This window comes from Bombina bombina, chromosome 6, assembly GCF_027579735.1.
Source record: "Bombina bombina isolate aBomBom1 chromosome 6, aBomBom1.pri, whole genome shotgun sequence".
NCBI classification, from domain to species: Eukaryota; Metazoa; Chordata; class Amphibia; order Anura; family Bombinatoridae; genus Bombina; species Bombina bombina.
Window position 1 is genome coordinate 544,451,732 of NC_069504.1, and position 23,178 is coordinate 544,474,909.

The 23,178-nt window shown below is 42.9% G+C and overlaps 1 protein-coding gene across 1 annotated transcript in view; it reads right to left on the minus strand.

The window, feature by feature from the left end:
* The window catches only part of AP4E1 (adaptor related protein complex 4 subunit epsilon 1), a 330,072-nt gene that overhangs the window by 96,761 nt on the left and 210,133 nt on the right, over nt 1-23,178 (minus strand). Inside the window, exon 15 of the mRNA XM_053719333.1 lies at nt 9,668-9,806. Within this exon, the coding sequence (XP_053575308.1) occupies nt 9,668-9,806 (139 nt within the window). The remainder of the gene's footprint in view (nt 1-9,667; nt 9,807-23,178) is intronic.

Below are 23,178 nucleotides of genomic sequence, written 5' to 3' on the forward strand. Positions count from 1 at the left end.
AATATATATATATATATATATATACATATATACACACACACATACATATATAATATACAATCACATACACAGTTGCACACAGATATATATTTATATATATATATATATAAAAATAAAAAAACATTGTAGATGCAGTTTAGTTAACCCAGTAGCAGAGGGGACTGCAGTTTTAGCCTATTTGGGAGCCTATTTGAGCTGTTTCTTAGAGGAGCAGGAGATTGTGTGAGAGGTTCCATAATGTTTACATACCCTAAGTTTCAGACTACAGACGTCCCTAGGGGGAAATATAAGTAAGTGACTTTCTCTCCTGTTCATTCCTGCATGTGCTCTTCTTTTAGACTTCTAGATCGATCGGCTGCTTATGAGAACAGAAAGTGAAAGTAAAAACAGCCATTTTACAAATGTGTGCTAAAAGCAACCACTAGATGGAGCTGGTTTGCAAGAAATCACAAACAAATCAATATTACAGCCACTTCTGAGGATTTTTTTATTTAGCAAAAAATCGCAAACTCTCGCGGTTTTAAAAGCGTGGCGATTAATCACGGTTTTAAATCGCATATGCGATTAATCGTGCAGCCCTACTGGAAACATTTTCTTAAACACTGGAGACGGTGTAAAAACCACTCCTGGTTTCTCCCACTCTTGAGCTATGATTTTCTTAGCCCTATATGGGACTGGGAAAACCTCTGAAGAGGAAGGAACATAAAGAAACTATTAAGTTTGCTGGACTTCTTAGGCGTAACTACTGTCTGAGTATCAGAATCGTCCAAAGTAGCTAAAACCTTCTTTAATAGCACCCGGAGGTGTTCTAGCTTAAACCTGAAGGAAGATCCTTCACTATCAGAGAAAGGCCTTACACTGTCTGAATCTGAAATCTCACCCTCTGAGCGAGAATCCTCCTCATCCTCTGATCTTAAAGGAACCTGAGGGTCAGCGTTGGAAACAGATACCCTAGTCTCTGAAACCTTAGATTTCCTCTTGCGCTTCCCTGAAAATCTGGGAAACTCTGCCAAAGCTGCAGATATCACTGAGGATACCTGTGCAGCAATCTCTGCCTTTAAAAATGCTTCACTGGGAGTTAAAGAGGAACCGCAGGACACAGTGTTCGCTGCCATAGAGGCTCGGGACAGAATAGGGGAAGGCCCTGGCATTACCTGAACAACATCCTCCTGAGAGACATAAGACTCAACAATAAAAAAAGTATCTTTACCCTGCAATGTGTGTTTAACACAGGAGCTGCAATTTGTGCATCTAAACACAATAAAAAGGGATTGAAATGGGTGGACTCCATATCAGACATAACTGATAATTACTGGAGGGGTTCTAATGCATGGCAATAGAAAAGTATGTACATAAATAGCACTCAACAACAATATTGGATACTAGGCAATTAACAATAGAAGGGGTAAAACTTAACTTTTGTTGATTCAAATTTAAAATAACAATGTGCATTAAAAACAGAGTGATATAATGGGTGCATCTACAATATGAGTAAATCCTCTTAGGGGTAAGCAACTCAGGGGAGTCAATAGGGGGATCAGCCACTTATAATAAGAGCAGGGGAACCCCGCAGTGGAGACTTTTTTTTTTTGCGGGTCTACCTTATATAAGCATAAATGTAGCAGTATACAGTTGGACAGGTACTAGCTGACTGAGTGGCGGACCAAATAGGTACATAACATCATTTTCTTGGGTAAACCAAGGGTATAAAGAAAGTAAGAGTCCTTAAATAGGTTGTGTCCTCTGGATAAGTGTTGTAGTGAGTAAAAAACTGGCGTCATTCAATAATGGACCAGATGTGGGTTACTTTTAATACATTCAAGTCCCAGCTGAAGGCTGATGAGCTAGTAGTACTGGGATATTCTGATAGTTGTGGATAAAGTGCACTATAAGATATTTCCTTAAGATACTATAGAAACAGAATTTATGTTTACCTGATAAATTACTTTCTCCAACGGTGTGTCCGGTCCACGGCGTCATCCTTACTTGTGGGATATTCTCTTCCCCAACAGGAAATGGCAAAGAGCCCAGCAAAGCTGGTCACATGATCCCTCCTAGGCTCCGCCTACCCCAGTCATTCGACCGACGTTAAGGAGGAATATTTGCATAGGAGAAACCATATGGTACCGTGGTGACTGTAGTTAAAGAAAATAAATTATCAGACCTGATTAAAAAAACCAGGGCGGGCCGTGGACCGGACACACCGTTGGAGAAAGTAATTTATCAGGTAAACATAAATTCTGTTTTCTCCAACATAGGTGTGTCCGGTCCACGGCGTCATCCTTACTTGTGGGAACCAATACCAAAGCTTTAGGACACGGATGAAGGGAGGGAGCAAATCAGGTCACCTAAATGGAAGGCACCACGGCTTGCAAAACCTTTCTCCCAAAAATAGCCTCAGAAGAAGCAAAAGTATCAAACTTGTAAAATTTGGTAAAAGTGTGCAGTGAAGACCAAGTCGCTGCCCTACATATCTGATCAACAGAAGCCTCGTTCTTGAAGGCCCATGTGGAAGCCACAGCCCTAGTGGAATGAGCTGTGATTCTTTCGGGAGGCTGCCGTCCGGCAGTCTCGTAAGCCAATCTGATGATGCTTTTAATCCAAAAAGAGAGAGAGGTAGAAGTTGCTTTTTGACCTCTCCTTTTACCAGAATAAACAACAAACAAGGAAGATGTTTGTCTAAAATCCTTTGTAGCATCTAAATAGAATTTTAGAGCGCGAACAACATCCAAATTGTGCAACAAACGTTCCTTCTTTGAAACTGGTTTCGGACACAGAGAAGGTACGATAATCTCCTGGTTAATGTTTTTGTTAGAAACAACTTTAGGAAGAAAACCAGGTTTAGTACGTAAAACCACCTTATCTGCATGGAACACCAGATAAGGAGGAGAACACTGCAGAGCAGATAATTCTGAAACTCTTCTAGCAGAAGAAATTGCAACTAAAAACAAAACTTTCCAAGATAATAACTTAATATCAACGGAATGCAAGGGTTCAAACGGAACCCCCTGAAGAACTGAAAGAACTAAATTGAGACTCCAAGGAGGAGTCAAAGGTTTGTAAACAGGCTTAATTCTAACCAGAGCCTGAACAAAGGCTTGAACATCTGGCACAGCGGCCAGCTTTTTGTGAAGTAACACAGACAAGGCAGAAATCTGTCCCTTCAGGGAACTTGCAGATAATCCTTTTTCCAATCCTTCTTGAAGGAAGGATAGAATCCTAGGAATCTTAACCTTGTCCCAAGGGAATCCTTTAGATTCACACCAACAGATATATTTTTTCCAAATTTTGTGGTAAATCTTTCTAGTTACAGGCTTTCTGGCCTGAACAAGAGTATCGATAACAGAATCTGAGAATCCTCGCTTCGATAAGATCAAGCGTTCAATCTCCAAGCAGTCAGCTGGAGTGAAACCAGATTCGGATGTTCGAACGGACCCTGAACAAGAAGGTCTCGTCTCAAAGGTAGCTTCCAAGGAGGAGCCGATGACATATTCACCAGATCTGCGTACCAAGTCCTGCGTGGCCACGCAGGAGCTATCAAGATCACCGACGCCCTCTCCTGATTGATCCTGGCTACCAGCCTGGGGATGAGAGGAAACGGCGGGAACACATAAGCTAGTTTGAAGGTCCAAGGTGCTACTAGTGCATCCACTAGAGCCGCCTTGGGATCCCTGGATCTGGACCCGTAGCAAGGAACTTTGAAGTTCTGACGAGAGGCCATCAGATCCATGTCTGGAATGCCCCACAGCTGAGTGACTTGGGCAAAGATTTCCGGATGGAGTTCCCACTCCCCCGGATGCAATGTCTGACGACTCAGAAAATCCGCTTCCCAATTTTCCACTCCTGGGATGTGGATAGCAGACAGGTGGCAGGAGTGAGACTCCGCCCATAGAATGATTTTGGTCACTTCTCCATCGCCAGGGAACTCCTTGTTCCCCCCTGATGGTTGATGTACGCAACAGTTGTCATGTTGTCTGATTGAAACCGTATGAACTTGGCCCTCGCTAGCTGAGGCCAAGCCTTGAGAGCATTGAATATCGCTCTCAGTTCCAGAATATTTATCGGTAGAAGAGATTCTTCCCGAGACCAAAGACCCTGAGCTTTCAGGGATCCCCAGACCGCGCCCCAGCCCATCAGACTGGCGTCGGTCGTGACAATGACCCACTCTGGTCTGCGGAATGTCATCCCTCGTGACAGGTTGTCCAGGGACAGCCACCAACGGAGTGAGTCTCTGGTCCTCTGATTTACTTGTATCTTCGGAGACAAGTCTGTATAGTCCCCATTCCACTGACTGAGCATGCACAGTTGTAATGGTCTTAGATGAATGCGTGCAAAAGGAACTATGTCCATTGCCGCTACCATCAACCCGATCACTTCCATGCACTGAGCTATGGAAGGAAGAGGAACGGAATGGAGTATCCGACAAGAGTCTAGAAGTTTTGTTTTTCTGGCCTCTGTCAGAAAAATCCTCATTTCTAAGGAGTCTATTATTGTTCCCAAGAAGGGAACCCTTGTTGACGGAGATAGAGAACTCTTTTCCACGTTCACTTTCCATCCGTGAGATCTGAGAAAGGCCAGGACAATGTCCGTGTGAGCCTTTGCTTGAGGAAGGGACGACGCTTGAATCAGAATGTCGTCCAAGTAAGGTACTACAGCAATGCCCCTTGGTCTTAGCACAGCTAGAAGGGACCCTAGTACCTTTGTGAAAATCCTTGGAGCAGTGGCTAATCCGAAAGGAAGCGCCACGAACTGGTAATGTTTGTCCAGGAATGCGAACCTCAGGAACCGATGATGTTCCTTGTGGATAGGAATATGTAGATACGCATCCTTTAAATCCACCGTGGTCATGAATTGACCTTCCTGGATGGAAGGAAGAATAGTTCGAATGGTTTCCATCTTGAACGATGGAACCTTGAGAAACTTGTTTAAGATCTTGAGATCTAAGATTGGTCTGAACGTTCCCTCTTTTTTGGGAACTATAAACAGATTGGAGTAGAACCCCATCCCTTGTTCTCTTAATGGAACGGGATGAATCACTCCCATTTTTAACAGGTCTTCTACACAATGTAAGAATGCCTGTCTTTTTATGTGGTCTGAAGACAACTGAGACCTGTGGAACCTCCCCCTTGGGGGAAGTCCCTTGAATTCCAGAAGATAACCTTGGGAGACTATTTCTAGCGCCCAAGGATCCAGAACATCTCTTGCCCAAGCCTGAGCGAAGAGAGAGAGTCTGCCCCCCACCAGATCCGGTCCCGGATCGGGGGCCAACATTTCATGCTGTCTTGGTAGCAGTGGCAGGTTTCTTGGCCTGCTTTCCCTTGTTCCAGCCTTGCATTGGTCTCCAAGCTGGCTTGGCTTGAGAAGTATTACCCTCTTGCTTAGAGGACGTAGCACTTTGGGCTGGTCCGTTTCTACGAAAGGGACGAAAATTCGGTTTATTTCTTGCCTTGAAAGGCCGATCCTGAGGAAGGGCGTGGCCCTTACCCCCAGTGATATCCGAGATAATCTCTTTCAAGTCAGGGCCAAACAGCGTTTTCCCCTTGAAAGGAATGTTAAGTAGCTTGTTCTTGGAAGACGCATCAGCCGACCAAGATTTCAACCAAAGCGCTCTGCGCGCCACAATAGCAAACCCAGAATTCTTAGCCGCTAACCTAGCCAATTGCAAAGTGGCGTCTAGGGTGAAAGAATTAGCCAATTTGAGAGCATTGATTCTGTCCATAATCTCCTCATAAGGAGGAGAATCACTGTCGACCGCCTTTATCAGCTCATCGAACCAGAAACATGCGGCTGTAGCGACAGGGACAATGCATGAAATTGGTTGTAGAAGGTAACCCTGCTGAACAAACATCTTTTTAAGCAAACCTTCTAATTTTTTATCCATAGGATCTTTGAAAGCACAACTATCCTCTATGGGTATAGTGGTGCGTTTGTTTAAAGTGGAAACCGCTCCCTCGACCTTGGGGACTGTCTGCCATAAGTCCTTTCTGGGGTCGACCATAGGAAACAATTTTTTAAATATGGGGGGAGGGACGAAAGGAATACTGGGCCTTTCCCATTCTTTATTAACAATGTCCGCCACCCGCTTGGGTATAGGAAAAGCTTCTGGGAGCCCCGGCACCTCTAGGAACTTGTCCATTTTACATAGTTTCTCTGGGATGACCAACTTGTCACAATCATCCAGAGTGGATAATACCTCCTTAAGCAGAATGCGGAGATGTTCCAACTTAAATTTAAATGCAATCACATCAGGTTCAGCTTGTTGAGAAATGTTCCCTGAATCAGTAATTTCTCCCTCAGACAAAACCTCCCTGGCCCCATCAGACTGAGTTAGGGGCCCTTCAGAAATATTAATATCAGCGTCGTCATGCTCTTCAGTATCTAAAACAGAGCAGTCGCGCTTACGCTGAGAAGTGTTCATTTTGGCTAAAATGTTTTTGACAGAATTATCCATTACAGCCGTTAATTGTTGCATAGTAAGGAGTATTGGCGCGCTAGATGTACTAGGGGCCTCCTGAGTGGGCAAGACTCGTGTAGACGAAGGAGGGAATGATGCAGTACCATGCTTACTCCCCTCACTTGAGGAATCATCTTGGGCATCATTGTCATTGTCACATAAATCACATTTATTTAAATTAATAGGAATTCTGGCTTCCCCACATTCAGAACACAGTCTATCTGGTAGTTCAGACATGTTAAACAGGCATAAACTTGATAACAAGTACAAAAAACGTTTTAAAATAAAACCGTTACTGTCACTTTAAATTTTAAACTGAACACACTTTATTACTGCAAATGCGAAAAAACATGAAGGAATTGTTCAAAATTTACCAAATTTTCACCACAGTGTCTTAAAGCCTTAAAAGTATTGCACACCAAATTTGGAAGCTTTAACCCTTAAAATAACGGAACCGGAGCCGTTTTGAACCCCTTTACAGTCCCTGGTATCTGCTTTGCTGAGACCCAACCAAGCCCCAAGGGGAATACGATACCAAATGACGCCTTCAGAAAGTCTTTTCTAAGTATCAGAGCTCCTCTCACATGCGACTGCATGCCATGCCTCTCAAAAACAAGTGCGCAACACCGGCGCGAAAATGAGGCTCTGCCTATGCTTTGGGAAAGCCCCTAAAGAATAAGGTGTCTAAAACAGTGCCTGCCGATATTATTATATCAAAATACCCAGATAAAATGATTCCTCAAGGCTAAATATGTGTTAATAATCAATCGATTTAGCCCAAAAAAAGTCTACAGTCTTAATAAGCCCTTTTTGAAGCCCTTATTTACAATCGTAATAAACATGGCTTACCGGATCCCAGAGGGAAAATGACAGCTTCCAGCATTACATCGTCTTGTTAGAATGTGTCATACCTCAAGCAGCAAGAGACTGCTCACTGTTCCCCCAACTGAAGTTAATTGCTCTCAACAGTCCTGTGTGGAACAGCCATGGATTTTAGTGACGGTTGCTAAAATCATTTTCCTCATACAAACAGAAATCTTCATCTCTTTTCTGTTTCTGAGTAAATAGTACATACCAGCACTATTTCAAAATAACAAACTCTTGATTGAATAATAAAAACTACAGTTAAACACTAAAAAACTCTAAGCCATCTCCGTGGAGATGTTGCCTGTACAACGGCAAAGAGAATGACTGGGGTAGGCGGAGCCTAGGAGGGATCATGTGACCAGCTTTGCTGGGCTCTTTGCCATTTCCTGTTGGGGAAGAGAATATCCCACAAGTAAGGATGACGCCGTGGACCGGACACACCTATGTTGGAGAAAATAAGTGTGGTCCACTCACTATTCACTTGGGGTAATACCATTAATTATATCATGGTGTTAATACCAGAGGTTCCAAAAAGTGTACCTAGGTTATGCTATTTACTTTTCACTGTTGTGTTCTACTATGAATTCAGCAATAGTCGGTAAACATTTTAATAATAGATTCATATGAATAGGAAGTGTGGGGGGACCAGGTACTAAATTACAAGTGGTAAGTGTATAATCAGCTGTTATATCATATGCTGGAAGATAGACAAAGCCGAGTTTACTAATGTTTGTCTTTTACTGGCTGTGTGTCCCATAAAGAGATAAAAGGATAAACCTCGCTATATATGTATATTATTGCTCACCACAACTGATAATTATCCTCTATTCAATCCACTAGCGTTAACGTTCAAAAAGAATTTAACAAGACAAAATAATTAAGTCTCTAATAAAACTTTAATTAAAAAATCTCAGATAAAACCTCCCTCCGCATCTCAGTAAACCGAGGTGCCCTTACCAACACCTGAAACGGACCAACCCTGCAACGTATTCACTTGCGCTCAAGTGCTCCTCACTACGCAGCAAGAAATTCACACAGAGCAGAGACGCACAGGCACGATGACGTCACACACGTCAGAAAGGTTCGAAAACACTCCCGTGGTCTAGACAAGGAGGTGGGAGTTGTTAAAAAATGCCTGCAATCTGAAAATAAACAGTTTAAACTAACAAACATTGCAGCCTAAAAACACACAAAAATTAGCCCTGAGACCTCTAAAGTCTCACAAGTCTCTCCCCAACCTGTGCCTGCGAACATTTCCTAATAGCAACAACACCCATCCCATGAGTGAGCTATCCGTCCCTTACATTAAATTAACAGGAACTCTTAAGTGCCCCTCTCCCACAGGAAGGAACCACACTTACCTGCTTTGCTGTCTGACATGACTACAGCTCCTAATATGAGAGGACACATTCTCCTCACAGCGACTAGGATAACAGATAGCCAAGTAACCAACTTAGATATCTGAGGCCAGGGCAGTATAGGTAGAGAAACGGAGCAAGCACCACTTTGCAAGTTCTCCACCGCTTTAAAACCACCACTGCTCAACTGCAAAGACTAACGTGGGCTAGGTTATACCCTGCAACTTGTGATTGAAGTCTCAATCTTCTTTAAAAAATATAATTTAATTACACACTAAAAATTCACCTCCTCCATGCACATAGAGGCAAAGAGAATGACTGGGGTTTATGGATAGGTAAGTGATACTTAACAGTTTTTACTGTGGTGCTCTTTGCCTCACCCTGCTGGCGAGGAGTGGTATTCCCAACAGTAATTAAGATGAACCCGTGAACTTACCACATCTTTAGAAGAAAAGAAACATACAACCTGAAGGCATACCAGGAATAAAACTATAACAGGAGGTTCACACAGTGCAGCAGATGTGATGAAAAATTGCCACACACTAAAAAAACCTTAGGGGTTCTCATCAACTTGTTAGTAAAAAAATATATCACCAAGGCATACTGTCCTGTTTCAGGGGTGAGTCTTGCCTGCCAAGCACAACAGACATTAGGGTTGGCCATACTCTTACAGCAGCAGGAAACAGAACAGGGTCACATTTTAATCTGGATAATATTCTGAAAGGATTCAGAACTGAAGTTAGCAGGAAGCCCACAAGTGTGTGAGTGATGTGTTTGCGTACATGAATGGGAAGAACAGCAAGGAATTCAGGGAAGTTCTATCTAAATCCAAGAAGAGTGAACCAAAATACTCACTCATAAAAATCAATGTTATTCCAAAAATATGATGATAAATGGGGGGGGGGGGATAATTTTTCTTGTGTAGTATTATGCTCCCCAGGGGGTTGTAAAGTGGTCACAATCCACTAAGTAAATAAAATGCACTTACTCTTTTTGACCAGTTTCGGCACTGTTGCCAGATATTTCTGACCCAGTAGAGACTATTGATGGAGAATGTCCTTCAGCAACACCAATGGAAGGCAAACTTGGTGAGAAGAACTGCGTGCACGGCTCCAGGGTCAAGGCTGCTATAAAACATGACAAAAATGACTGTTATATTGCTATGTAGGAACTAGAAATTATAAATATGCCTGGCAGAACTAAATGACTATGTTTTACTTGCTAAACTGTATTTACTACTAGATGTTTAATATTCAATTTAATAGAATTAATCTTTTTTTAATGACAAATTATAATTACAGTTCTGAAATAGGACTTGTGAAAAACTGCACAGAGATTTAGTAACAAAGTGCTTTGGTGATAAGACACAAATTTCCAATATTAAAAAGGGACAGTAAACACCTTCAGATCTTAATATAAAAGGCTTAGTTATGCTTAGTAAAACGACATTGTAAAACACTTTCATTGTTTATTTTGCCCCTTTTCATGTAATTTTGCTCTAAAACGTGTGACTTTTCTAATACGTAGAACTGAAAAGCACACTGCAGACTTCTCAAGGTTAACACTGCTATATGTATCTTTCTCTTAATGTTGTTTAACAGATACAACCTGCAAATGAATGCACTTTATACTAACATTATGACTGTGGCTACCCTTGTTAGTTCCTACAAATGAGACAGGTGGTGGGTGGGGTTTGGCTATTGAAAAACAAACAAGGATGTAAATTTGTTTTAAAATATTTGGACTTGGCTGATATGTTATTCTACAGCAAGACAACAACAGTGTATTTTGTAATTACAAGGTGTTGGTCTCCTTTATTATGTGACAGATGTTAAATGGGTAAATAATAAGTGAGACTGTATTAAAAGATACTCACAATGCTAATGTTCCAATCAAGCATTACAAAAGAAATGTTATTCATCTCGTCACAATTGTAGATCTCCATATCAGACTACTAGAACTATAGATACAACTTTAACTCTAGAACATCCCAAACATACAAATTAAATAACTCGTGTTAAAACAGTGAAAGAAAAGATGTGAATCAATCTTATCTAAAATCACAATGTTTCTGTATTTTATGTAGCTAGTGGTTATAAAATGTTTAGCAAATAGTTAATTTCATTATAGTGAATGTAAACTTTCAAGAATTAGTGCCCAGTTTTAAAAAAAAACAACTAATAAAAACAGGGGCACTTTCATTCATGAAAGTTTACATTGCAGCGTATTTTTACAAATGCTTACCTTTCTCTTCAGCAAAGCCGGATCGGCGGTCCCCCGCCCGCAGCTCCTCTGTACTTATGTCACCAATAACGAAACCGGCTTCCTACATTCATGGCTTCCCCCCAAATCGTCCATCTCGTGATGCCACGCCGTGATTGGAGGAAGCCAGTTTCGTCATTGCTGTGCAAGTACAGCATGAGAAGCGGTCGGGGGAACGCCGATCTGGCTTTGCTGAAGAGAAAGGTAAGTATTTGTAAAAATATGCCCGTTTTTAATAGTATTTTTAAAAACCGGGCACTAATTCATGAAAGTTTACATTCACTTTAACATTGGCAGAATTCTTGAAGAGACCACTATACAGTACTGTTTTCTGTACGGTATACAGGGAGTGCAGAATTATTAGGCAAATGAGTATTTTGACCACATCATCCTCTTTATGCATGTTGTCTTACTCCAAGCTGTATAGGCTCGAAAGCCTACTACCAATTAAGCATATTAGGTGATGTGCATCTCTGTAATGAGAAGGGATGTGGTCTAATGACATCAACACCCTATATCAGGTGTGCATAATTATTAGGCAACTTCCTTTCCTTTGGCAAAATGGGTCAAAAGAAGGACTTGACAGGCTCAGAAAAGTCAAAAATAGTGAGATATCTTGCAGAGGGATGCAGCACTCTTAAAATTGCAAAGCTTCTGAAGCGTGATCATCGAACAATCAAGCGTTTCATTCAAAATAGTCAACAGGGTCGCAAGAAGCGTGTGGAAAAACCAAGGCGCAAAATAACTGCCCATGAACTGAGAAAAGTCAAGCGTGCAGCTGCCAAGATGCCACTTGCCACCAGTTTGGCCATATTTCAGAGCTGCAACATCACTGGAGTGCCCAAAAGCACAAGGTGTGCAATACTCAGAGACATGGCCAAGGTAAGAAAGGCTGAAAGACGACCACCACTGAACAAGACACACAAGCTGAAACGTCAAGACTGGGCCAAGAAATATCTCAAGACTGATTTTTCTAAGGTTTTATGGACTGATGAAATGAGAGTGAGTCTTGATGGGCCAGATGGATGGGCCAGATGGATGGGCCCGTGGCTGGATTGGTAAAGGGCAGAGAGCTCCAGTCCGACTCAGATGCCAGCAAGGTGGAGGTGGAGTACTGGTTTGGGCTGGTATCATCAAAGATGAGCTTGTGGGGCCTTTTCGGGTTGAGGATGGAGTCAAGCTCAACTCCCAGTCCTACTGCCAGTTTCTGGAAGACACCTTCTTCAAGCAGTGGTACAGGAAGAAGTCTGCATCCTTCAAGAAAAACATGATTTTCATGCAGGACAATGCTCCATCACACGCGTCCAAGTACTCCACAGCGTGGCTGGCAAGAAAGGGTATAAAAGAAGAAAATCTAATGACATGGCCTCCTTGTTCACCTGATCTGAACCCCTTTGAGAACCTGTGGTCCATCATCAAATGTGAGATTTACAAGGAGGGAAAACAGTACACCTCTCTGAACAGTGTCTGGGAGGCTGTGGTTGCTGCTGCACGCAATGTTGATGGTGAACAGATCAAAACACTGACAGAATCCATGGATGGCAGGCTTTTGAGTGTCCTTGCAAAGAAAGGTGGCTATATTGGTCACTGATTTGTTTTTGTTTTGTTTTTGAATGTCAGAAATGTATATTTGTGAATGTTGAGATGTTATATTGGTTTCACTGGTAAAAATAAATAATTGAAATGGGTATATATTTGTTTTTTGTTAAGTTGCCTAATAATTATGCACAGTAATAGTCACCTGCACACACAGATATCCCCCTAAAATAGCTAAAACTAAAAACAAACTAAAAACTACTTCCAAAAATATTCAGCTTTGATATTAATGAGTTTTTTGGGTTCATTGAGAACATGGTTGTTGTTCAATAATAAAATTAATCCTCAAAAATACAACTTGCCTAATAATTCTGCACTCCCTGTAATGTTGCATTCACATGACTAAGATTCTATCCTCTTAAAAAGTGATGGCCACCAAGATGAATTATTTGTTTTCCCATCTGGTCCATAAGTAACATGCGGCAATAGACTTTGCATGAACTCAGGATTACCTAAGCACTGGCCCAGCTTAGACCTTAAACACTTAGGGGGAAGTTACAAATCTCTCAATCCTTCTTGATTAAGTTTGTGTGACATTTAGATGCATTCTCTGAACAATTTAACCCATTTGTTGACTGTGGGGGGGCAGTGCAGAGCACTCTAAGAGTCCCTAGAAGCTAGTGGGTCATAAATCAAAGCGCCATGTTACTTCAATATAAGGAGAAGACACATCAGGGCCCTATGTACTTTTATCATAGAGAATCGCAGAGACTAAGAAATAGTATAAAAAATACATTTTTAATAAAAATCAAAAATTAAGAAAGCTATTCAAAAATAGAAATTAACTATAAACTGTTTGGTGTCAGACGCTGAAGTTAACATAGGACATTGCATATACAGATTATTATTAATAAAAGGCAGCAGGAACATAAGCACTCTATACATAATTAACAAAAATAACCAGTTGGTCATACTAGAGCTGTAGCAGGGAGAACGCCGTTACTTTTGGTCATCATGTGACCAGCTCTTGGAGGGAGGATGCATTGGTCATTGGAATACACAGTGTCTCTAGGAAAAAACAGAATTTATGTTTACCTGATAAATTTCTTTCTTCTACGGTGTATCCGGTCCATGGCTTCATCCTTACTTGTGGGGTATTCTCAATCCCTACAGGAAGTGGCAAAGAGACCACACAGCAGAGCTGTCCATATAGCTCCCCTCAGGCTCCGCCCCCCCAGTCATTCGACCGACGGTTAGGAGAAAAAGGAGAACCATAGGGTGCAGTGGTGACTGTAGTTTACAAAAAAATAAATTTAAACCTGACCAAAATGCCAGGGCGGGCCGTGGACCGGATACACCGTAGGAGAAAGAAATTTATCAGGTAAACATAAATTCTGTTTTCTCCTACATTGGTGTATCCGGTCCATGGCTTCATCCTTACTTGTGGGAACCAATACCAAAGCTTTAGGACACAGATGAAGGGAGGGAACAAGTCAGGTAACCTAAACGGAAGGCACCACTGCTTGCAAAACCTTTCTCCCAAAAATAGCCTCCGAAGAAGCAAAAGTATTGAATTTGTAAAATTTGGCAAACGTATGCAGTGAAGACCAAGTCGCTGCCTTACAAATCTGTTCAACAGAAGCCTCATTCTTGAAAGCCCATGTGGAAGCCACAGCTCTAGTAGAGTGAGCTGTAATTCGTTCAGGAGGCTGCCTTCCAGCAGTCTCATAAGCCAACCGGATGATGCTTTTCAGCCACATCAAGATTGTGTAACAGACGTTCCTTGTTAGAAACTGGATTAGGACACAGAGAAGGAACAACTATTTCCTGGTTGATATTCTTATTGGAAACCACTTTTGGAAGAAAACCAGGTTTGGTACGTAAAACGACCTTATCTGTATGAAACACCAGATAGGGTGAATTACACTGCAAAGCAGACAATTCAGAAACTCTTTTAGCAGAAGAAATAGCTACTAAAAACAAAACTTTCCAAGATAGTAACTTAATATCTATGGAATGTAGAGGGTTCAAACGGAACCCCTTGAAGAACTGAAAGAACTAAATTTAGACTCCATGGAGGAGCCACAGGTCTGTAGACAGGCTTGATTCTGACTAAAACCTGTACAAACGCCTGAATATTTGGCATGGCTGCCAGACGCTTGTGTAACAAAACAGACAGAGCAGATATCTGTCCCTTTAAAGAACTAGCTGACAGACCTTTCTCCAATCCTTCTTGGAGAAAAGATAGTATCCTTGGAATCCTAATTTTACTCCATGAGTAACCCTTGGATTCGCACCAGCAAAGATATTTCCGCCATATCTTATGGTAAATTTTCCTGGTGACAGGCTTTCTAGCCTGGATCAGAGTATCTATAACTGATTCGAAAACCCACGCTTAGCTAGAATCAAGCGTTCAATCTCCAAGCAGTCAGTTGCAGAGAAACTAGGTTTGGATGTTCGAATGGACCTTGAATTAGAAGGTCCTGCCTCAAAGGCAGCTTCCATGGTGGAACCGATGACATATTCACCAGGTCTGCATACCAAGTCCTGCGTGGCCACGCAGGAGCTATCAGAATTACCAAAGCCTTCTCCTGTTTGATCCTGGCTACTAGCCGGGGGAGAAGGGGAAACGGTGGAAAGACATAAGCTAGATTGAACGACCAAGGCGCTACTAAGGCATCTACCAATGTCGCCTTGGGATCCCTGGACCTGGACCCGTAACGTGTAACTTTGGAGTTCTGACGTGACGCCATCAGATCCAGATCTGGAATGCCCCATAGCTGGGTCAGCTGAGCAAAAACCTCCGGGTGGAGTTCCCACTCCCCCGGATGGAAAGTCTGACGACTCAGATAATCCGCTTCCCAGTTGTCCACTCCTGGGATGTGAATTGCTGATAGATGGCAGGAGTGATACTCTGCCCATTTGATGATCTTGGATACCTCCCTCATCGCCAGGGAACTCTTTGTTCCCCCCTGATGATTGATGTACGCTACAGTCGTCATGTTGTCCGACTGAAATCTGATTAATTTGGCCTCCGCTAGTTGAGGCCATGCCTGGAGCGCATTGACTATCGCTCCCAATTCCAAAATGTTTATCGGGAGAAGAGATTCTTGCCGAGACCATAGACCCTGAGCCTCCAGGGACTTCCAGACCGCGCCCCAGCCTAAGAGGCTGGCGTCGGTCGTGACAATGATCCACTCCGGTCTTCGGAAACTCATTCCCTGAGACAGGTGATCCTGAGACAACCACCAGAGGAGTGAGTCTCTGGTTTGCTGGTCCATCTGAATCTGGGGAGAAAAATCTGCATAATCCCCATTCCATTGTTTGAACATGCACAGTTGCAATGGTCTTAAATGAATTCGAGCAAAAGGAACCACGTCCATTGCCGCAACCATTAGTCCTATTACCTCCACGCACTGAGCTATGGAGGGTTGAGGAATGGATTGAAGAACTCGACAAGTGTTCAAAAGTTTTAATTTCCTGACCTCTGTCAGAAAGATTTTCATTTCTACCGAGTCTATTATTGTTCCCAGGAAGGAAACCCTTGTGAACGGGGACAGAGAACTTTTTTCTATGTTCACCTTCCACCCATGAGACCTTAGAAAGGCTAGAACAATGTCCGTATGAGCCCTTGCTTTGTGAAAGGACGCCTGTATTAAAATGTCGTCTAGGTAAGGTGCTACTGCAATGCCCCTTGGCCTTAGCACCGCTAGAAGGGACCCTAGCACCTTTGTGAAAATTCTGGGAGCAGTGGCCAATCCGAAGGGAAGAGCCACAAACTGGTAATGCTTGTCCAGAAAGGCGAACCTCAGAAACTGATGGTGATCTTTGTGGATAGGAATATGCAGGTACGCATCCTTTAAGTCCACGGTAGTCATATATTGATCCTCCTGGATCATTGGTAAAATTGTCCGAATTGTTTCCATTTTGAATGATGGAGCTCTGAGGAATTTGTTTAGGATCTTTAAATCCAGAATTGGCCTGAAAGTTCCTTCCTTTTTGGGAACTACAAACAGGTTTGAGTAAAATCCCAGTCCTTGTTCTGCTGTTGGAACTGGGTTTATCACTCCCCTTTTTAAAAGGTCTTCTACGCAATGTAAGAATGCCTGTCTCTTTATCTGGTCTAAAGATAAGCGAGACATGTGGAACCTTCCCCTTGGAGGAAGGTCCTTGAATTCTAGAAGATACCCCTGAGAGACAATTTCTAGTGCCCAGGGGTCCGGAACATCTCTTGCCCAGGCCTGAGCAAAGAGAGAAAGTCTGCCCCCTACTAGATCCGGTCCCGGATCGGGGGCTACCCCTTCATGCGGTCTTGGTAGTAGCAGCAGGCTTTTTGGCCTGTTACCCTTGTTCCAGCCTTGCAATGGTTTCCATGCTGGTTTGGGCTGGGGTGCGTTACCCTCTTGCCTAGTGGCTGTAGAGGTAGAAGCCGGTCCGTTCCTGAAATTGCGAAAGGAACGAAAATTAGACTTATTTTTAGCTTTGAAAGGTCTATCCTGTGGAAGGGCATGGCCCTTTACCCCAGTGATATCTGAAATAATTTCTTTCAACTCTGGCCCGAATAGGGTCTTACCCTTGAAAGGAATATTAAGCAATTTTGTTTTGGACGACACATCCGCCGACCACGATTTTAGCCAAAGCGCCCTACGCGCCACTATTGCGAAACCAGAATTTTTCGCCGCTAATTTAGCTAACTGAAAAGCGGCATCTGTAATGAAAGAATTAGCCAACTTCAGGGCGTGAATTCTATCCATGACTTCATCATAAGAAGTCTCCGTCTGGAGCGAGTTTTCTAATTCCTCAAACCAAAAAGCAGCTGCAGTGGTTACAGGAATAATGCAAGAAATTGGTTGAAGAAGAAAACCTTGTTGAACAAAAATTTTCTTAAGTAAACCTTCTAAATTTTTATCCATAGGATCTTTGAAAGCGCAACTGTCTTCTATTGGTATAGTTGTGCGCTTAGCTAGCGTTGAAACTGCCCCCTCTTTCTTAGGGTCCGTCTGCCACGCGTCCCTTCGGGGGTCAACAATGGGGAACATTTTCTTAAATATAGGAGGGGGAACAAAAGGTACACCTGGCTTCTCCCACTCCTTATTCACTATATCCACCACCCTCTTAGGTATCGGAAACGCATCAGTGTGTACTGGGACCTCTAAGAATTTATCCATTTTACACAATTTTTCTGGGACCACCAAAGGGTCACAATCATCAAGAGTAGCTAGGACCTCCTTAAGTAGAGCGCGGAGGTGTTCAAGCTTAAATTTAAATGCTATGGTATCAGGCTCTGCCTGCTGAGAAACTTTTCCTGTGTCAGAAATTTCTCCCTCAGACAGGCCCTCCCTCACCGCCAATTCAGATTGATGTGAGGGCACTACAGATAAATTATCCTCTGCGTCTGCTTGCTCATTTTCTGTATTTAAAACTGAGCAATCACGCTTCCTAGGAAAAGCTGGCAGTTTGGATAAAAATGCTGCGAGAGAATTATCCATTACTGCTGCTAACTGTTGCATAGTAATAGCAATTGGCGCGCTAGATGTACTGGGCATCGCTTGCGCGGGCATAGCTGGTGTTGACACAGGAGGAGAGGATGGTGAGCTATCCTCACTACCTTCAGCTAAAGAATCATCTTGGGCTATATCTTTGGGCTATATCTTTAAGCGTGATTGTACGGTCCTTAAGCTGTTTGGATGCTATGGCACACTTCACACATAAATTTAATGGGGGAACAACCTTGGCCTTTGAACATACAGAACATAGGTTATCTGAAGGGTCAGATATGTTTGACAGACTTAAACAGATCTTCAATGCAATAAAAATTATTTTTTACAAAAACGTTACTGTGTCTTTAAATAATAAAAGTGCACACTTTATTACTAAAACATCAAAAAACCATCAAATAAACATACGATTTTAATGAAATTTTCACCACAGTGTCTTAATGCTTTGAAAAGATTGCACACAAATTTTCAGACCAATTAACCCCTTAATGCCCAAACCGGAGCTAATAACAGCAATTAACCTGTTAAAAACACTACAGTACTATGCCACAGCTTCCACTGTGGCCTTTACCTTCCTTAGGGATTATTTTAGTAGGAAATAAGCCTCTCTGGAGTCTTTTCTGATGCCTCTGGACTCCCCATGTGAAGCTGCATGAACTGCCTAAGCAAAACAACTGTGCAATTGAGGCCTGAAAATGAGGCCTCCTCCCTCTTCATTCCAGAGTGGAGGGGCCTTTCTGACTAGAATAGGTGTCCAAATAAGTGCCAGGCGCAAAATAAAACCCCAAAAGGGTTTTAAAGTCTGAAAAAACACCTTATTTATAGTGAAAACATGCTAAAAAGCAATCGATTTAGCACACAATAGTGTTAACCAGCATAGAGCCCTTAATATAAGCCATAATTTTATACAGAGTCTAAGAAAAATGGCTTACCTATCCCAGAGGGGATTGCTGAGTCTTCTAGCATTACTAGGTCTTGTTAGAAAAATGACTGATCATACCTGAAGCAGTTAAGCCTGCAAACTGTTCCCCCCAACTGAAGTTCTCTGGTTTCAACAGTCCTGCGTGAGAACAGCAATGGATTTTAGTTACTGGTGCTAAAATCATATTCCTCTCGGCAGAAAACATAATTTATGCTTACCTGATAAATTCCTTTCTTCTGTAGTGTGATCAGTCCACGGGTCATCATTACTTGTGGGATATTAACTGCTCCCCTACAGGAAGTGCAAGAGGATTCACCCAGCAGAGTTGCTATATAGCTCCTCCCCTCTACGTCACCTCCAGTCATTCGACCAAGGACCAACGAGAAAGGAGAAGCCAAGGGTGTAGTGGTGACTGGAGTATAATTTAAAAAAATATTTACCTGCCTTAAAAAACAGGGCGGGCCGTGGACTGATCACACTACAGAAGAAAGGAATTTATCAGGTAAGCATAAATTATGTTTTCTTCTGTTAAGTGTGATCAGTCCACGGGTCATCATTACTTGTGGGATACCAATACCAAAGCAAAAGTACACGGATGACGGGAGGGATAGGCAGGCTCTTTATACAGAAGGAACCACTGCCTGAAGAACCTTTCTCCCAAAAATAGCCTCCGAGGAAGCAAAAGTGTCAAATTTGTAAAATTTGGAAAAAGTATGAAGCGAAGACCAAGTTGCAGCCTTGCAAATCTGTTCAACAGAGGCCTCATTCTTAAAGGCCCAAGTGGAAGCCACAGCTCTAGTGGAATGAGCTGTAATTCTTTCAGGAGGCTGCTGTCCAGCAGTCTCATAAGCTAAACAAATTATGCTACGAAGCCAAAAAGAGAGAGAGGTAGCAGAAGCTTTTTGACCTCTCCTCTGACCAGAGTAAACGACAAACAGGGAAGACGTTTGTCGAAAATCTTTAGTTGCCTGTAAATAAAATTTAAGGGCACGAACTACATCCAGATTGTGCAAAAGACGTTCCTTCCTCGAAGAAGGATTTGGGCACAAGGATGGAACAACAATCTCCTGATTGATATTCCTGTTAGTGACTACCTTAGGTAAGAACCCAGGCTTAGTACGCAGAACTACCTTATCCGAGTGAAAAATCAAATAAGGAGAATCACAATGTAAGGCTGATAACTCAGAGACTCTTCGAGCCGAGGAAATAGCCATTAAAAATAGAACTTTCCAAGATAACAACTTTATATCAATGGAATGAAGGGGTTCAAACGGAACACCCTGTAAAACGTTAAGAACAAGGTTTAAACTCCATGGTGGAGCCACAGCTTTAATCCTGGCCAAAGCCTGACAAAAAGCCTGAACGTCTGGAACTTCTGACAGACGCTTGTGTAACAGAATGGACAGAGCTGAGATCTGTCCCTTTAAGGAACTAGCGGATAACCCCTTTTCTAAACCTTCTTGTAGAAAAGACAATATCCTAGGAATCCTAACCTTACTCCAAGAGTAACCTTTGGATTCGCACCAATATAGGTATTTACGCCATATTTTATGGTAAATCTTTCTGGTAACAGGCTTCCTAGCCTGTATTAAGGTATCAATAACTGACTCAAAAAAACCACGCTTTGATAAGATCAAGCGTTCAATTTCCAAGCAGTCAGCTTCAGAGAAGTTAGATTTTGATGTTTGAAAGGACCCTGAATCAGAAGGTCCTGTTTCAGAGGTAACGACCAAGGTGGACAGAATGACATGTCCACCAGATCTGTATACCAAGTCCTGCGTGGCCATGCAGGCGCTATTAGAATCACTGATGCTTTCTCCTGTTTGATTCTGGCAATCAATCGAGGAAGCATCGGGAAAGGTGGAAACACATGAGCCATCCTGAAGGTCCATGGTGCTGTCAAGGCATCTATCAGGACCGCTCCCGGATCCCTGGATCTGGACCCGTAGTGCGGAAGCTTGGCGTTCTGTCGAGACGCCATGAGATCTATCTCTGGTTTGCCCCAACGTCGAAGTATTTGGGCAAAGACCTCTGGATGAAGTTCCCACTCCCCCGGATGAAAAGTCTGACGACTTAAGAAATCCGCCTCCCAGTTCTCCACTCCCGGGATGTGGATTGCAGACAGGTGGCAAGAGTGAGACTCTGCCCAGCGAATTATCTTCGATACTTCCATCATTGCTAGGGAGCTTCTTGTCCCTCCCTGATGGTTGATATAAGCTACAGTCGTGATGTTGTCCGACTGGAACCTGATGAACCCCCGAGTTGCTAACTGGGGCCAAGCCAGAAGAGCATTGAGGACTGCTCTCAATTCCAGAATGTTTATTGGAAGAAGACTCTCCTCCTGATTCCATAGTCCCTGAGCCTTCAGAGAATTCCAGACAGCGCCCCAACCTAGTAGGCTGGCGTCTGTTGTTACAATTGACCAGTCTGGCCTGCTGAATGGCATTCCCCTGGACAGATGTGGCCGATAAAGCCACCATAGAAGAGAATTTCTGGTCTCTTGAATGGAATGAAGGACACGGCATGCACTTTGAAGTTTTGTTAACCTGTCCTCTGTCAGGTAAATCTTCATTTCTACAGAATCTATCAGAGTCCCCAGGAAGGGAACTCTTGTGAGTGGAAAGAGAGAACTTTTCTCTTCGTTCACTTTCCATCCATGCGACCTTAGAAATGCCAGTACTATCTCTGTATGAGATTTAGCAGTTTGAAAGCTTGAAGCTTGTATCAGTATGTCGTCTAAGTACGGAGCTACTGAAATTCCTCGCGGTCTTAGTACCGCCAGAAGAGTGCCCAGAACCTTTGTGAAGATTCTTGGAGCCGTAGCCAGTCCGAATGGAAGAGCTACAAACTGGTAATGCCTGTCTAAAAAGGCAAACCTTAGATACCGGTAATGACTTCTGTGAATCGGTATGTGAAGGTAAGCATCCTTTAAATCCACTGTGGTCAAGTACTGACCCTCTTGGATCATGGGCAAAATTGTTCGAATAGTTTCCATCTTGAACGATGGAACTCTTAGGAATTTGTTTAGGATCTTTAAATCCAAGATTGGCCTGAAGGTTCCCTCTTTTTTGGGAACTACAAACAGATTTGAGTAAAACCCTTGTCCTTGTTCCAACCGCGGAACTGGATGGATCACTCCCATTAATAAAAGATCTTGTACGCAGCGTAGAAACGCTTCCTTCTTTGTTAGGTTTGTTGACAACCTTGACAGATGAAATCTCCCTCTTGGGGGAGAGGATTTGAAGTCCAGAAGGTATCCCTGAGATATGATCTCTAACGCCCAGGGATCCTGAACATCTCTTGCCCAAGCCTGGGCGAAGAGGGAAAGTCTGCCCCCCACTAGATCCGGTCCCTGATCGGGGGCCCTCAATTCATGCTGTCTTAGGGGCAGCAGCAGGTTTTCTGGCCTGTTTGCCCCTGTTCCAGGACTGGTTAGGTTTCCAGCCTTGTCTGTAGCGAGCAACAGCTCCTTCCTGTTTTGGTGCAGAAGAAGTTGATGCTGCTCCTGCTTTGAAATTACGAAAGGAACGAAAATTGGACTGTCTAGCCTTGGCTTTGGCCTTGTCCTGAGGCAGGGCATGACCTTTACCTCCTGTAATGTCATCAATAATCTCTTTCAAGCCGGGCCCGAATAAGGTCTGCCCTTTGAAAGGAATATTAAGCAATTTAGATTTAGACGTAACATCAGCTGACCAGGATTTTAGCCACAGAGCTCTGCGTGCCTGAATGGCGAATCCTGAATTTTTAGCCGCAAGTTTAGTTAAATGTACTACGGCATCTGAAATAAATGAATTAGCTAACTTAAGGAATTTAAGTTTGTGTGTGATGTCATCTAGTGTGGATGATTGAAGTGTCTCTTCCAGAGACTCAAACCAAAATGCTGCTGCAGCCGTGACAGGCGCAATACATGCAAGAGGTTGCAATATAAACCCTTGTTGAACAAACATTTTCTTAAGGTAACCCTCTAATTTTTTATCCATTGGATCTGAAAAAGCACAGCTATCCTCCACTGGGATAGTGGTACGCTTAGCTAAAGTAGAAACTGCTCCCTCCACCTTAGGGACCATTTGCCATAAGTCCCGTGTGGCGGCGTCTATTGGAAACATTTTTCTGAATATAGGAGGGGGTGAGAAAGGCACACCGGGTCTATCCCACTCCTTAGTAACAATGTCAGTAAGTCTCTTAGGTATAGGAAAAACGTCAGTACTCGTCGGTACCGCAAAATATTTATCCAACCTACACATTTTTTCTGGGATTGCAACTGTGTTACAATCATTCAGA